Source organism: Sceloporus occidentalis, unplaced genomic scaffold (genome assembly GCF_023333645.1).
Source record: "Sceloporus occidentalis isolate IW3139 unplaced genomic scaffold, rSceOcc1.0.p SCAF_8, whole genome shotgun sequence".
Classification (NCBI taxonomy): domain Eukaryota; kingdom Metazoa; phylum Chordata; class Lepidosauria; order Squamata; family Phrynosomatidae; genus Sceloporus; species Sceloporus occidentalis.
Window position 1 is genome coordinate 17,744,960 of NW_028316988.1, and position 16,120 is coordinate 17,761,079.

General features: G+C 40.9%; 1 protein-coding gene across 12 annotated transcripts in view; it reads right to left on the bottom strand.

Moving 5' to 3' along the window:
* Window positions 1–952: 952 nt before the first annotated feature.
* The window catches only part of LOC149308073 (protein SCAI), a 55,496-nt gene continuing 40,328 nt past the window's right edge, over window positions 953–16,120 (bottom strand). For 3 of the 12 annotated variants that reach the window (XM_089535029.1, XM_089535033.1, XM_089535032.1), the window contains exons 13-18: window positions 15,153–15,252; window positions 14,032–14,113; window positions 11,863–11,935; window positions 8,594–8,767; window positions 8,405–8,505; window positions 953–6,856 (exon numbers count right to left, since the gene is read on the bottom strand). In XM_089535029.1, the coding sequence (XP_089391155.1) occupies window positions 6,710–6,856; window positions 8,405–8,505; window positions 8,594–8,767; window positions 11,863–11,935; window positions 14,032–14,113; window positions 15,153–15,252 (677 nt within the window). In that variant the 3' untranslated portion in view covers window positions 953–6,709. Of the gene's footprint in view, window positions 6,860–8,404; window positions 8,506–8,593; window positions 8,768–9,467; window positions 10,303–10,322; window positions 11,256–11,862; window positions 11,936–14,031; window positions 14,114–15,152; window positions 15,253–16,120 lie in introns of those variants that run through there. The other 9 variants (XM_089535030.1, XM_089535028.1, XM_089535031.1 and 6 more) reach the window with 7 other exon arrangements.

A 16,120-nucleotide genomic window follows, 5' to 3' on the forward strand; every position in this document is an offset into this window, starting at 1 on the left:
GGGATGCTTGCCCATAAAGATTTATGGGGGAATACTTGCCCATAGGGATACATGGGGGGATACTTGTCCATAGGGATACATGGGGGATACTTGCCCATAGGGATAAATAGGTGATACTTGCCCATATTCATTGAGGAATATTTGCCCATAGGGAAACATAGGGGGATGCTTGCCCATAAAGATTCATGGGGGAATACTTGCCCATAGGGATACATGGGGGGATACTTGCCCATAGGGATACATGGGGGATACTTGCCCATAGGGATACATGGGGGATACTTGCCCATATTCATTGAGGAATATTTGCCCATAGGGAAACATAGGGGGATGCTTGCCCATAAAGATTCATGGGGGAATACTTGCCCATAGGAATACATGGGGGGGATACTTGCCCATAGGGATACATGGAGGGATACTTGTCCATAGGGATACATAGGGGAATACTTGCCCATAGATTCATTGGGGAATACCTGTCCACAGGGAAATGTAGAATACATAGGGAAACACTGCATAATACCTGCCCGTAGGGAAGCATAGGACAATACTTGCCCTTGGGGAAACAGGGGAATATTTGTCCATAGGGAAGCATAGGACAATTGCTCATAAGGATACACAGGACAACAAATAGGGCAATACTTGCTGACAGGGAAACATTGGACAAGTAATGTTTCCCTATGGTCAGGTATTGTCCAATGTTTCCCTATGGGCAAATATTCCCCTGTTTCCCCAAGGGCAAGTATTGTCCTATGATTCTCTATGGGCAAGTGCTGTCATTTGTTTTAGTACGTCCCCTGAACAAATCTTGCCAAGAAAACCCCACAATATTCAGTGCCTTAGGGTCGCCGTAAGTCGGAAAGGACTTGAAGACACACTACAACAAGAAGTGGTTTATATTCATTCCCATCTGTAGCCCACCTAGTGAAGAACGCACAGACACACGCCTTTAGGCAAATATGTTTATTGTATACTGGTAATACATATAATCGGAGTGGCTCTCAGATACAAAATTCATGTACAGTAATTCACAAATGATGAAGGTACTCACATTCCAAGCGGACATTAACCAACGTGAAAGTCTTCAATACACTTGACAGCAAAACCCCAGAAATGTCATATCCTTGCTACTTCACACAACATAAAAAGCAGTATTGTTTTTGTTTCTTTTATACAGTATTTTATTCCCTTCGGTGCTATGTCAGGTTTGCAGAGGATCACAGTGTTCATAGCCTGGAAATCGTACTTAGTGGAAGAGTCTTTCCCAAAGAGGACGTGGCAGATGCTTTGGGATTAGAGAACAAAAAGAGCAAAGATAAGAAAAAGCTGCCACGTGTTTCACTGTTACTATAGCCTTGACTCAACCCTGGGAAACACACCTGCACAAACCACATCCATAAGCTATCAATTTATCAGCCGACAAACCGGGACAAATGTCCAAAAGAGATGGGAGGAGAAAGGGAAATGTCTGTGGTTGAGGAATATGGCTTAGGTTTAATTCGGATGCATTAGAGACAAGACAAAAGGTTTTTGCACAGGGTTACAGGAGACAGACGTCAGGTTCCCACATCGACATGGAGAGTAAGCAATCACTCTTGCGGAGGGTGAAAATTAAAAAAGCAAAACCACAAAAGTAATTTACAACCTTGTAAACAAGAATGACCCGATCTTCTCGGCGTTAAGAAGAAGAAGAAGAAGGGGGGAAAAGCATCACACCAAGCTGGTCGGATCGGGAGCATTGCAAAGCTCCCATAACATCGATTGGCACCGAGATGTGTCTATGTAACAAAGATTAACAGTGGCTTTTTGTGAACTGGTTACAGAGGTTACCCTACAGCATTTATCGCATGCACTATTCATGGGACTAGCAGCACTTCGAACAGGGTCAGGTACATGTAAAACATTTTGTGCTTCTATCTCCTCGACAGAGAGAGAGAGATCCTAAGAGATACAGCTGTATTTTTTTATTCCCTACAACTGGCATCACAGTTCAAGAACATTTTTCAATTACAGACAAGCATTTGCCACAGATTTTAAAAAGTCCCCCCCTTTTAACCACTTAGAAGGCGAGTTATTACAACTTCCAGATTTAAAAAAAAGCACGATGTGTAGTTGAAAAGAGAGAAGAAGAGGAAAAAACAACAACAACCAGGCATGTTATTTGTAATACAAGCTTTAAAAAAGACAATTACAAGGTTGGAAAGAATGTGCCATCCTAGACACAATGTTTTATGGCGCACCTGCTTCCACTTTTTATGGGTTTGCGAGGATATTGGGAGACTCACCTATTAAGACAGCATTGCAGAGTTGGGACAATTTGATTTCTGTGCGGCTCCTAAACCTTACTGACTTGAAAGGTGTCAGGGTTTGGTACAGATTTAGTCCTACTGGATCCAGTGAAATCAATGGGACTGATTGAAGTCATGACAACATTATTAACAAGTCTCCCTGACTCTTTGTATGAATAGATCTGGATCCAGCCCACAGACCCACTGTTAAAAACGTTTGATGATGCAAACTAGGTCTCTCCGCCAATTGTGCAGTGGATTCAGGACTATTAGTATCTACTGGCATTAGGTATGTTTTCTGCTGCGTTATCCAAACGAGGAAAAAGACTACGAGAGTCGACACAACATATTCAAGCCACACATCTACAGATCCAGAGGCTAACAAGGCCCATATGCGCATAGACATGCAAAATGGCACTGAAAAGCACAGGCTTTAAAAGATCCAAAATGGAATCAGGCCTTAGTGGTATCAAAATTCAAAGCCTATCTAAAAAAAGAAAACGTTGAACTAGAATCTGACACGCTAATTTGAAAGCTTGCTCAAGACTTGATCGCTCCTAACTTTACCTTGGGAAGTCCAGCAGCGGAAACAGCCTTTGGGCCCCGCAAATGACCCAAGAAAAGTAATTTCGAATAAGCAGTTACTAGCACTTAAGCAAACAAACACCCAGGGATTACAGACACTTTACCTAGAAAAGCACCTCTAAGTGATCAAGAACAGAGTCCTCCAGTTCTTAGAGAAAGGCAAACATTGCTCTGTTCTTGTATGCCTCCAATTGCCTGCCCCAAAAGGGAAGGATGAGAAAAGTCAGTTTCTTGTGCTTTAGGTTTTGGCATAGCTAAAAATGACATTTAATGAAGTTAAATCTGACTCCTGGCTCGGCTGTCAAGCTCCATTGAAGTGATAAGCCTTTAAAGCGAATGCCGGGGGCTTACACTTAGTAGCAAATGTAAAACCACTAGCTCACGTATACTTCACATCTATATGCCCAACTGTTTCGTTTTAATTTGTTTTGAACAAGTGTATATTCCTGGCAAGTACAAAATTAATTCCCAAATCAAATTTTTCCAGAGCAAATTCACATTTCTGAACTTTAGCAATAACTGATAGTTTGGTTAGCATCGTAAATGGCTCTCTTATATCTAAGACTCACTCCGGCTGCATAGGTGGCAGCAAAACAGAAGGGTGAATCGAGAATCATTTGCAATATCAACAGAAGATTGTATGAAAGAGCACAGCTGTACATGAATTGGTGGGGGATATTTTTTTTAACATCCAATTTTTGGTATCTGTTCTTGTTCAGCTTTTTAAAAAACATAGGGCTGTAATTACCTGTATATCTCTGTTCTGTTGAACGGGTTACAGAATTCTGTCTTTCCTAGATGTTATCATTGACAAACGTTTACTAAAATACAAAATAAGAACACTAACTCGAGTCTCTTTTCCAACCTTCTGCACACAAGCTGTTTCAACATAATGATGCAAAAATGGAGCAAGACAGGTGAGATCAACCCTCTAATTTTGGATGCCAAGAAAGAAGAGAGATGCCAAATTTTGCTTGCAAAGTAAGGACGGCTATTTTATATTGTTAGGCAACTGCCCTAAGGTACCTTTTTGCAGTTTAAAATCTATTCAAAGTGAGATCTATCAGAGGAAATAGTGCAGCGCTGGCACCAAGCAAGTTCCTAAGATCACAAACCTCGTATTTGGCTGTGAGCGTTATGAGATCACCATTAGCGCAGAGCAAATGAAAAATGGTATTGCCTTGAGTTTTAAGACATACACATACCCCAGTGTATGTGTATGTCTTCCAATAACTTCCACATAGCAAAAAAATAAAAATAAAAAGCCACTTCTGGAGAAGAGAACAGGCCTCCTTCTGTGCAATCGCATCCCAAGCAACAGCATCCGTAATGATGCTACCCAGTACGGAATGAATTTTGCCCAGCACCCCTGGATGCATCTTTATTTTGTATACGTATGGATCTGAAGCTATCCTATATATATTTATATATCTACATATATATATATATATACACACACATTTACAAGAAGCATCTCTCCCTCGATTGGCAGGCAGAGTGCATGCAGTACATTTATCAAACATCTTTCACCTGTACTTTCATTTTAAAAAATCAGGCAAAAAGAAGCTGAAAGAACAAAGCACCACAGGAGAAAATGCACCAGTGCCTATAACAAACCTTGCCCTACAGAAACAACTTTACCGATTGAAACGCTCTTCTGATTGCCCGTTGAAAACAATGGCATTTTAATGCCAGGCTTCTTGGCGTAAATGCCCTGCAAGCTCTACACCTATGTCCCCATTGCACTTCATGCCCGACCTAAGGCACCTCTTGCTACGATTCCCAAACACTGCCCTTCTCCAGCTCCGCAACAGATCTGTTGTGCTTCAGATGCTGACCAAGGTGTCTTATCCTGGGCAGTGGTTGTGGGTGACACCTTATTGGAACAGATACCAAGTATTTACTTGGGTAAAGCGTCCAAAGGGGGAAAGGAAATTTGTTGCATTGTTCCTTCTACAGCCCTTTGTTTTGAAGAATCAACATCTAACATCTCAAAAAGACCTTACCGTCATAATCCCAGAGTATGCTCACTAAAGGGAAAAGAGTGTTTTTGGATTCTGCGCTCACTCTGTCAGAGGGCTGAGTTTACTGGGCAGATGCCCACTCCATTGCCTGTGATACACAACACAGGAGTGTTGAATAGCAATCCATTCCAAGACAGTCCAGATGACCACAACACAGAGTCCCACAGCTTATAGTATCACTTTGCCAGGACTTTTCCCCACATCTCCCCCTTTCCTTCTGTTTGGAAAAAAATATACACTGTACATTCTGGGTCTGCAATGCTTCTTGCTGGACTTAAAAGCATTGACATCTGCCTTAGTGGTGGGAATTAGCTCTGCTGTACAAAGCTTTAGTTGCTGAATACAGATTAAGGTGGAGAAATAAAACTCTGAGATTCTCCCAAGATGGTTGTACTTAGGCAACAGACCTCTTCTAGCTGTACCCATCTGAAAGCTGGGGACAATTTGAGGACAGCCGCCTCGCTCTCTCTCAGCAGCCTCCTCCTGCTGCCATTGCAATTTCTTGATTGTTCAATTTTGCTTTCCAACAGACCAGAATTTGCACTCACGCAGGTCTCCCTGCAGTCACCACTCACATTTTATGATGCTCCATGAAAGCTGAGAGACCTATGACCAAATGAAGGTCCGCTGGTTCTCTATTGTGCCGCTTCTCATCTGGCTGAAAGGATTCATATTTCAACAGGCAGTGAAGGGAGTCATACATCCCCCCTCCCCAAAATAAGCTGTAACAAGGTTTTTATTCTGAGTAGCTCAGTCGCTGAGATGAGGCAGTGATCTTATTTCATCACACAACAGTGTGAACATGTGCCATCGATCATGAGATAAGGAAGGGGAAAAACACTCTCCTGGAGTCTAAGGGAGTGTCATGAGGGGTTCTTCCACAGTCCAAATGTGGTAGTGGCAGTTCAAAGCAGCTCCTTGCCATATGGTCATTGTGTACAGGGAAAGGCTGGTATTTTTCCATTCCTAGATAGGATTGTTGCTAAAGCTGGGGAATGAATGAGGTGGAGGAAGAAGGCAGTTCTTTTGAGGATTCCAGGATCCAAACAGGGTCTTGGGGAAGAAGGATCATGGCTCTGCAAGAGGCACAGAGGGTGGTCCAGTAAAGAGATGGGGCCAGTTTCTTGATGCCATAAGCCCATTCTTTCAGGCTCAGTGGGGGGAATGATCAAAGTCCTGCATTCTTAGACAACATGCAATGTAGCTTTACATCTCAATAAAGAATTTATGGTTATCACTACATTTTCTGGGACTGTTCTGTCAGCCCTTGAGATGAGTTGACCTCTTTCTTGGGTATTGTCTTGAAAGACTCTTTTATTGCTATCACTGCTTTGCACCATGTGGTCCCACCTTTCACATTTCAGATCCAGAATCTTTGGGGACAAGAAGATTGTTTTCTTCTTGGGTTGGTTTTTTTCTCTGTTTTTGCTTCCAAATTTTTAAAAAGTGTACAAAAATAAACAATTTCCACACACAAGGGCTTAAAAGTGACCAACAGCATTTAAATACTTAGGATCATTTGTGATGCATGGCTGTTTTCAACCATCAAACCAAAATGTAAAACCCAAGGGATTTTTGTCAGTCTAAAATTTTTAAAAGATGCAGGAGGAATCCCTTTATAAAACTGACCCCATACAGAATGGAACAGCCGTGCCCACAGCCATTTTTGTTTTCTTAAAAAAATAATTGCAAGTTTAAAAATAAAAATCAAGTAAATTCTTTTTGTGGATCTTCACATTAGAAAAAACGGCACCATTTCAAAAATCTGTGGCTGGGAAAAAAACCCACGCAGTAAGAAAGCCAGGATGTGTTTCTATTTTAGTAATCATCCAGCGTGGTTTCCAGAAACACATTTCGAACATCCAGCATGGAAGCCAACTCCAAAATGTGCTTTTGGAGGTGCGGATTCTCCACTGTTTCATCCCTTGGCAGTTGGGGATAGGATTCTGGATAATTCCTAGTTTCCTGCTACAGGAAAAGGAGGAAGGGAGAGAAAAACACACAAAGCATTTGAATTGTGTCATGTCAAAATATTTTAATATCATTTTCATAATTGCTAGATGGTGCTTAACACCTTTTGCCTGCTCATGCTAAATGTCTGAAAGCACCCTGTTATACATCCCAGTGTATGCTTGTAGGCTAGGAGCTAATCATGCACTCAAGGACTTGGGACATGGCAAGAGAGATTTCTGAGCATCAGGCCAGAACACTATGGTGGGCAACATGTAGTTCATGGTCCTTTCCCCACCCATTTCTGCAATTCCCATAGGGAACTCCCATTAAAAAACTGGAATAAGGAGAACAACACGTGCATAAGTACACTTGTCCTATAAAGCAAGATTCATGTTCCCATAAATCTTGTTTAGACTACAAAGGATCCCAAAGATGGGTTATTTTTTGAAACCACAAGTGCATTTCGGTTACTTCCAATTTCAATTTTTGCCACTCTGGGGTGCTGATTGGGATGAAGATAGGACCCACAGTTCAATGGCAGGAAACTGACCCCGGGTCTTGCCAACATCGCTCACCTCCCGTGACATAATCTACCACTGAAAGACCTTTCCATTTCAAAATTGTTTGCAATGATGTACCTGTGGTTCAAGCAACATAAGCCAAACCCACCACAAGGTGTGCAGTTCTCAGGCATCAGTCATATTTTCCAGTCCTCTTCCCAAGTTTCTGAAGCTCTAGTCTTTGCAAACATTTTGGGCTGCTTTTTGAAAACCAACCTAAATATATTTAGATGTGAATGTGTAGTTCTTCTGAAGCGCACTGAGGGGCTAACTGCACTAACTGGAAAAGGTTTAGGGGGCTAGCAATATTAATCTGCTGAAGCAAAAACAAAAGAGTCTTGTAGCACCTCAAAAGCCTACACATTTTATTTGGCATAAGCTTTCATAGAAGGCAATTCTCTTCAACAGGCGCAGGGTGTGTTGCCCATTATTAAACATATGCACAGTTGGAATCAATATTTCTATGTACTTTTTGCATTTCAGGTGCCTCACATCGCCCACTCAAGCATGTGTATAAAAGTCTGCCAAATGAGGCAACGATCTAGATGGCTGATGAAGTGCGCTGCAGCAGTCCATGAAAATTTGTGCCACATAAAACCTATTAAGTCTTTAGGATGCCACAAAGCTTTGTTATTTTTGTTAGAAACAGTTTCAGTTGTTAAAGGCAGTTAGTCACCATGACTTCTGAGGGCTTTTGCCAGTTGCAAGAGCCAGGGGCATTTTCTGTCAAGAGGCTACAATTTTTTTAGCCTCTTTCCTGCTGAGGCTAAGTGAAAGCCTTTGAGACCTAGCAAACACAGAAGAAGCTCCAAGTCCTCAAGCTAAAGGTCTGGAATACATTTCTAGAACATGGCCACATGGCCTGAAAAACCCACAAAAAACTATGGATGCCAGCCATGAAAGCCTTCGACTTCACCTCAAACTAGTGTTTTGCTGAATGATGGATAACATCTATTAATAAACAGTTCTTACAAGAGGAAAAAAAGGATTTCTGCCATACCCGAAAGATTTTGTGCATCCTCAAGGTGGCTGAGCAGAAGACAAATCTTGTCAGAAGCAAGCGAAGGAATTCATCCCCAAAAAACTGGAGAAAGGCCTGATCTGCCAAGTGGAAGAAAGTCAATCTTTACAAAACAGGACAAAAACATTATCGCCATTGTCTGTTTTGGCTCATTTGAGCAAAGCATACCTATGGAACGGGAATGAGTGAGCAACTGTGCAATATCCCGGTTGATTTTGCGAAGGTAATCATGACACTTGTCCCACAGTCCTTTGCGCATGCTTGATAGTCCAGAGACAAATAGGAATGCCATTAAAGGGTTGTTCAGAAAGAAGGTGAAGAGACTACCTCGTTGAGACTGATCTGGAAGTCAATAAAAGATAAAGTATTCAGCATATGAAACAGAATATGTGGAGAGAAACTGTTGTTCATAATAGCAGCCCTGCAGACTCAATCACGGGGCACCTCTCAGCCACATCTGGAGATGCACCACTGAAAATGTCACCCACTACATAATCCAAGTCTACTCTCCATAATTTTATTGGATTTGCAATCAGTTCCTGCTCTTGCTGCCTTTAGGAAAGATATAAGGACACATCTTTTTAATCTGCTGCATTCATTATAATGACTCTAATGCTCTACTGTTAGAGTGTGCAAGTGTGGTCCTCCAGATATTGTTGAACTGTGAATCCCAACATTCTCCACTGACTACGCTGACTAGAAGTGATGGAACTGGAAACAACATCTGGAGGGCTGCAATTTGCCTACCTCTGCTGTACTGCATAAAATTGTCCTTAATGCTAGTTAGCCATTTTGCTACTTTTTAGTAGAAAGGCAGGATTAAAGTGCAAACAATAATGACAACAATATTTAATGCTGGGAGTGATGGTCAAATTAATTTCCCCAAACACAAATGAAGCTCAGTGTTCTTTCATTGTCTATTTTGCTTTTTCTTATTTTGGTATGCAAGCTGCACTAACTAAAGATTGAAGATAAGGGATTCAAGTAAAAAGGTAAAATAAAACAGAAGAATATTTCAGGTTTATTGAAATCTCTGCACATTTTTATGTATGAGCCTCTACAAGTGTTTACTTTTAGGCTTTCCAAAAACTGTTCAGGTATAGACTTTTCCCAAGTCTATACTGTAATCCTAGGAAACCAGCACCCCCTAGAAGTTGTTGGACTCTGGTTCCCATCAACCCCCAACCAGTGTGGGATGGTGAGATGATAGGAATAGCAGCTCATCAACATCTGGAAGGCTAAGATTACCCACCTTTGCTATTAATAGGAGAGTTTCCCTACCAACAGGGAGCATATGGTTAATAAACATCCACACCATCAAATGTAAACAGACACCATGCCCTCAATGTTGAAAGAAGCCCAACCCCACAAACACACATAGGAATGCAATTTAGCATCAATTGACCAAATAAATGAACATTTCCTTTCCATTTGACTCTCTTGTAGCTATTTTTCAAATTTGTAATACTAAGCAGAATGAGAGAAAGGGAAGAGTACTACATTTCAGTCTATTGTCAGTAAGCACATCATGAAATAGAACCTCCCTTTCCCCCCTTCTCTGCTGGAGACATTCACCGTTTGGTGTGGTGTGCTGTGTCCGTATGTGTGTTTTAAAAAACAACTTTTCAGCATTCCTTTGTCTTAAAAAACCCTGTTACTTTCACAGGAACAATACTTTTTTCCCCCACTCAAGGCCTCCTGGCACATCACAGAACTTACCTCCAAAAACGGTGAAGGTCTCCAGCGTCTCTTATGCTGACCACCACCTTCCTGAGTCACAAATTATGTCACCAGACTGGGCTTCATGCTGGGAAGTAGCAGTAAAGGGGCAGCTCTCTCAGAGAGCGACACACCAGAACCATTTACAGTTATAGGGACTGGAAAAATGGGTTGGAAAGTTAATAGATATAGAGAGCCTTCAATTGAGCAAATATTTCGCTCCCCAATTAGATAACAAGTCACTCCAGAATGGCCTTCTTGCAACCTGGAGCCATCTACATGTTTTAGACTGCAACTCCCACATTCACTGGTGGGAAACTGGGAGTGCTGTAGTCCAACACACATGGAGCACTGGGTTGTGGGAAAACTCTTCTGGGGAGACTTTAGTGTAGTTGGTACAGCCAAATAAATTCCTAGAAGTAGCCTACTGCAACTTCTGTTGCAACTGAAGAGAAGTCAGTACACACCTAATGCGTCATCTGTGTGACACAGAAAAGCCAATGGAAGTTCTGGATTCCAACTGACTTCTCAATTATCTTTGAGAAGCATAATCCTTGCTTATACAATGATAATAAGTAAATAAACATGAGGGCCCGCAAGAAATGTGTTGCAAAGTATCTCTATTCTCCAGCAGAAGTGTTTTTGTTCAGGATTCAGTACAACCTCAAGCCTCACAGGACTATTTATACTTTTTAGGGAGGAGGAAAAAGGGCACAACTGTCCTTTCCTCCCTATCCTATTATCATCCTGTCATGGCTATAACACACAGAAGGGTTCAGGTTTTATTGTATTACTATACAGTAGTATAGTAAGAGTGAGGGAGTAGGGGAGAAAAAGTCAAAATGTTCAGGGAAGGAGTTTAACTTTACAGTGTGGAGTAACAAAACTTTAACCCTGATCTCCAGGATACTAAAAGAGTTCACACAATTTCTTCTCCCCTCTACCCCACCAACATACCATACCATACCAGATGCCCTTAGCTTTCTGTAAATCCTGGAAGCCACAGTATATATATTCTTATTAGACTAGTGATGGCTAAGACAGGGGAAGTCAAGTTCAAAGGTATCTGCTTCCTATTCCCTCACATTGTTTGATATACACCAGACAAGACCTAAATACAAGGAGAAATAGAAACTTATTTTGAATGAGGTATTTCTCTCCTATAGAAACAAGAAGCTCCAAACGTCCCTTGCTTTTTTGATTCATGAATGTGAATGAATACAGAGGGCCCTTGGGATCCACTGGGGTTTGGTTCCAGGACCCTCCATGGATACTAAAATCCATGGATGTTCAAAAAAATATAAGGCAAAACTGCATTATTATTATTATTATTATTATTATTTGGAAGAAAAGGTGAGGACAACATGATTCACCGTTTATTAAACCCAATGAGAAGGAATGAATAATGTTTGCACCAATGGGACAACAAAGGAAAGGCAGCAGAGGAACGCAGGTGTGAGGACACATTTTCTTTTGGCAGAGCAATTTTGGTTTCAACAAGTATGTTAATGATACCACTGATTGCAAAATCTCAGAACAGCAGAGAAGGGGATGCTTTGTCTCTGCCAAAAATGGTTCACTGTGGCTCAGAGGATCAAAGAAAAAAGGTGCAGCTGGAGCTTTTGATCTGGGAAGCTAACATGATAATTGACATTTTAAAAATATAAGATTATAATGCAGTAACTGAAATCCTGTGGCAGAGGAGAAACACCTCCTACCTTGCAACGCTTTTGGATATGTCGTTGGAGAAAGGAGGCACACGAGTGGCTGTCCAAATAGGTTTGTGAAATTCTGGAAGAGAACAATTTTAAAGAGAAAATAGAGTTAAGAGCAAGAAAGGTATTTCATCAAGAAGTTTGGGAGCTCCTAATCTTCTACAGAACATGTACTGTATTATAAATAGAAATTTTAGTCAAAAAATTGTCTGGGTCGACTTAGCCATAAGTCAATGTAAGCACTGTAGTTTAACTCATTCATATCTGTGTGTGTGTGTGTGTGTGTATCCCCTTTCTCTGAATAAAATGGTAAGAGGCAAGAGCTTAGTCCATCCTAAGAGCACCAAAAAGAAGCATGGATCCCCTCTACTCTCTAATCTATCCAGCCTTTAAGATGAGCACAAACAGTGCCAGAATTTTCTAAGTTCTTTGGCATTATTTTCCTTTGCATTATCCTTTACATCCTTTGTTACATGCCCCTGTGTTTTACCCTCAACTTATCCACGGATCATAACAAAATCCATTATCCTGGCCCCCAAACCTGGCCTCAACTTATGTATGAGGCCGACTTATAGTTGAGTATATATGGTAATTAAGTAGGTAAGAACAGCTTGTTATATGTAATTAGCTATGTGTTAACTACGTTGAAGACAGAAAAACTATAGCTGTAATTACTTTTTAACAGTAACTTCCCACGCTTTGACCAGAGAAATTGATGTTTGGGGAGGAAGTCCAGGGTACCTGGGGTGTTGCATGTAGTCCACGGGCCAAACTTTGCCCATGCCTTGTGTAGACCATTAAAAGAAATACCATATGCTTCCCGCCACAGGATGCCACATGGACAGTCAAAAATAAAGTTGTTTCTTGCAAATTGTGACTTAAGTACAAGGGTGGGTTTATTTTAAAAAATAAGAAAATTATGGCTTCTTTTTCCCAGGCAAAAGAAATATTTTCTATCACTTCTTATCATAGTTTCCACAGTGGAAGAGAGCTATTGAAAGAGGATGGCAATTTGAGGGGCAAGGAGAGAGAAGAGGTAGAAACTATAGTGTACTTGTTGGATTTTACCCAGAACTCCACACACAAGACGGCCATTCTCTTCCAAATGTGCCAATTCCACTAAGATTCATTAGGCTAATTCTGACTAAGCTTGTTAACATATTAGAGACCAGCTGGGCCTCATCAGAGCAATATTCATTCCCGTCTCCTCTCCCTCCCCTTCTGTACCAGAGAGCTGATTAAGCACAAAGCTCTGTGCTATGCCACGGCCCAGGCAGATTTATGAAGTGGATGGCCAGGCTCAGATAAATGGTTTTAAAATATCCGCATTTCTCCACAAAAAGCAGTATGCCAAATAGCTAGAATTAGCCTCATCAGAGCATTAATGAACAAGTTAGAACAAGTAACAGAGCTAGCCATAGCACATTCCTATGCATTTTAGCATTGCTGTCTCTCTCCAAATGAGCTCTCACTATTCATGGCTAACACTGCCCATTATTTTGGACTACAGTTTCCAGAATCCCCCAGCCAACACAGAATCACAGAGTTGGAGGGTATCCCATGGGACATCAAGTGCAACCCCCAGCTCAATGCAGAATCTCCAGCCAGAGCATTTCCATAATCCCAAGATTGTAACTACACATCTACCAAAAATGGCTAAAAGGTTTCCAGTTGTCTCTAAGCTCTGACTGTGGAGCTTTTGTAGAACAATAGTGGCAATCTGCCTATTTTTGATGGGCCATTACTGTATCTACTACTGAGATCATATGTGTTAATTGCACACTGTGTACTATTAGCTACAGTGTGATCACGGACAATACCTGGAGCCAAGCACTTGGGGAAAAGAAGCAATGGGTGACTAAGCATATGTATAAAAACACATCCCATAAACTCTTATGGGACAGCCCAAAAATACTACTTTCCATCCATCCATCCATCCTTCCTTCCTTCCTATATTGCTTTATTTAATTTTTAAAATGTAAACATGTTTTAAATGCCACCTCCCTATATATTCATCTTTCAATCCCAAGTCTGTGAGTACAATACAACAATAATATGGGAAAACTATAACTACATCCAAGAACAATGATTTCTGATGCTTTAGACCGGTGTCCTTCCTTTTGAAATGCAGCTCCATATGGGCTCACTCACAGCCATTTGCAGGGGCCTTACCTTGTAGGCGACACTATTGGAGGAGTCCACTATGATAAACATAGGCTTCCTTGTGAAAGGATAGAGATCACCAGGGTGCAGGCTGAAACAGAGGACAGGAAGCATTCAAAGTGTGCCACAAAGCTGGAAAGAGATGGCGTCATTCTACACATATTCTTCTCCTCCTCCTTAGATCTGCAACAGTTCTCCCCATTGGGGAAAAAAGCACATCAAAAAATGGAAAGGCTCCATTATTCAAACACCATTTTCCCAGGAGAAAAAAGAAAAGCCAGCGAGCCAATGCATCTCAGCAGGATTAGTCTAGTCTCCTTTGCCAAGGAACAGATGTTATCATCCCTGTTCTTGATATTCAGACACATGATAGACCAGAAATATTAAACAATGGGTGATACAAGGCTGCCCTTAGACTGAAGTACAGTACCTCTGGGTGGGTTCAGTCTGTCTCTAGCCCAGATACATTAAGTAGCTTATTCAGTATTGATCCTCTTCAACCTTGCTGTCTTGAGAGCTTGTTCCAACCACAAAAAGTGTGGAAGCTTTTGCTTCCATTTTAGATGAACCACAGTTGTTGTAACATTCAGACAACTACTTATGGAACATGTTTAACCATGACTATTTTAGAAATGTGCCAGTGTGAATCTACCAAGCTTAGTATGCTATGAAAGACTATTCTGACTGTCGCTAGTTTTGCCATCATGATGCTTTTATATTTTGAAATTTTGCCTGCAAAACTGCTTTGCAGGCAATGGTTTTGGAAAGTAGGAGTGAGTTATGCCAATAAGCAACCTCTACAAAAATTCATTAATATATTGTTATCAGCAGCATCACTGGAAAATTGTCACCCTCCAAATTTTTGGGACTGCAGTTCCCATGATTCCTTGCTTATACCTGGGAATTGCGGCAAACTGCAGTCCAATAATATCTGCAGGTTCAAAGTTTCCCATCCCTAATTCAGAGCTTGTGCACAATAAAAAAAAATCATTGGAGAAGTTTGAGCTCTGACTAGAAGGAGACCATCAGAAATTCTAAAAACAACAAAGGTTGCAAAAGGCCAGTTGGCATGAACACCAAGTGCTGAAGGCTGCCTGCCACTTATTTTACCTGGCAAGAAGAATACTCACCAGTGCATCTCCTTGTAAGACTGGTTCCGCTTGTGAATGCCATCTCCGTTTATAATATCCCGGTTGCTGTTTGTCAGGACACCTCCAAAATCATAAGGGCCTGTAGGCAGCAAAAACACAACCAGGATAAACAGCAGCTACACAGGGAAAGTTGGTAATAAAACAAACACAGAATAAAAGAACTACAGTTGGAAGAAAAGCTAGAATGGGTGAGAGCTTGCAGGTTACTAGCTGGACAACTGGTCTGTGCATTTTAATTAATCCAGCTCCTTTCAACTTTCTTGGTAATGTATGTTCTGTATTTTTAATATCATTTTAGTCTATGAAATCAGAATACAAGACTAGTTCATTGCTTCACTATGAAATTCTGCTACACTCTGATTAAAATTTGGTCCAGATGCCCCAAGAAATGAATTTGACATGTAGGCTTCTTATTGGCTAGCTGTGCTTCAGATTATTAAGAGCCTAAAAGGTATGTGTCTGTAGAGACCTCTGTAAGTAGAACCAAGTTTATTTCATGCAGAAAAGATCAATATACACAATGTTTAACACACACCACTATCAAATCAATACATTCAAGGACTAGAATCCATCCTTCCACCATATTTACAAGTCAACAAAACCTTTCCAGAGTTGCTGTTAACATTAACTACCAGCACAGTGCAAGCAAACAAAAAAAAGTAAGAATGGGCATGTGCTTTGGAAAGCTCCAAAAACTAAATGAAGTTCCACCTTTCATAGCATGAATTGTACAATGCTGGCTATTTTAAATGTTTTATGTTTGTATTAACTATTTCAGATTTTATTTCTGTAATGACTTATGTTGTGAGCTGCCTCAGGAAGGCTTTTTCAACATACAAGATAAAATATTTCAAGTACTTGAACAAATGAATAAAGGAATGAATACATCTGGAAGGCTCTCCAAAGGACAGAGATGGAGACTTTTTCAACTGTTCCCTGGAGAGATC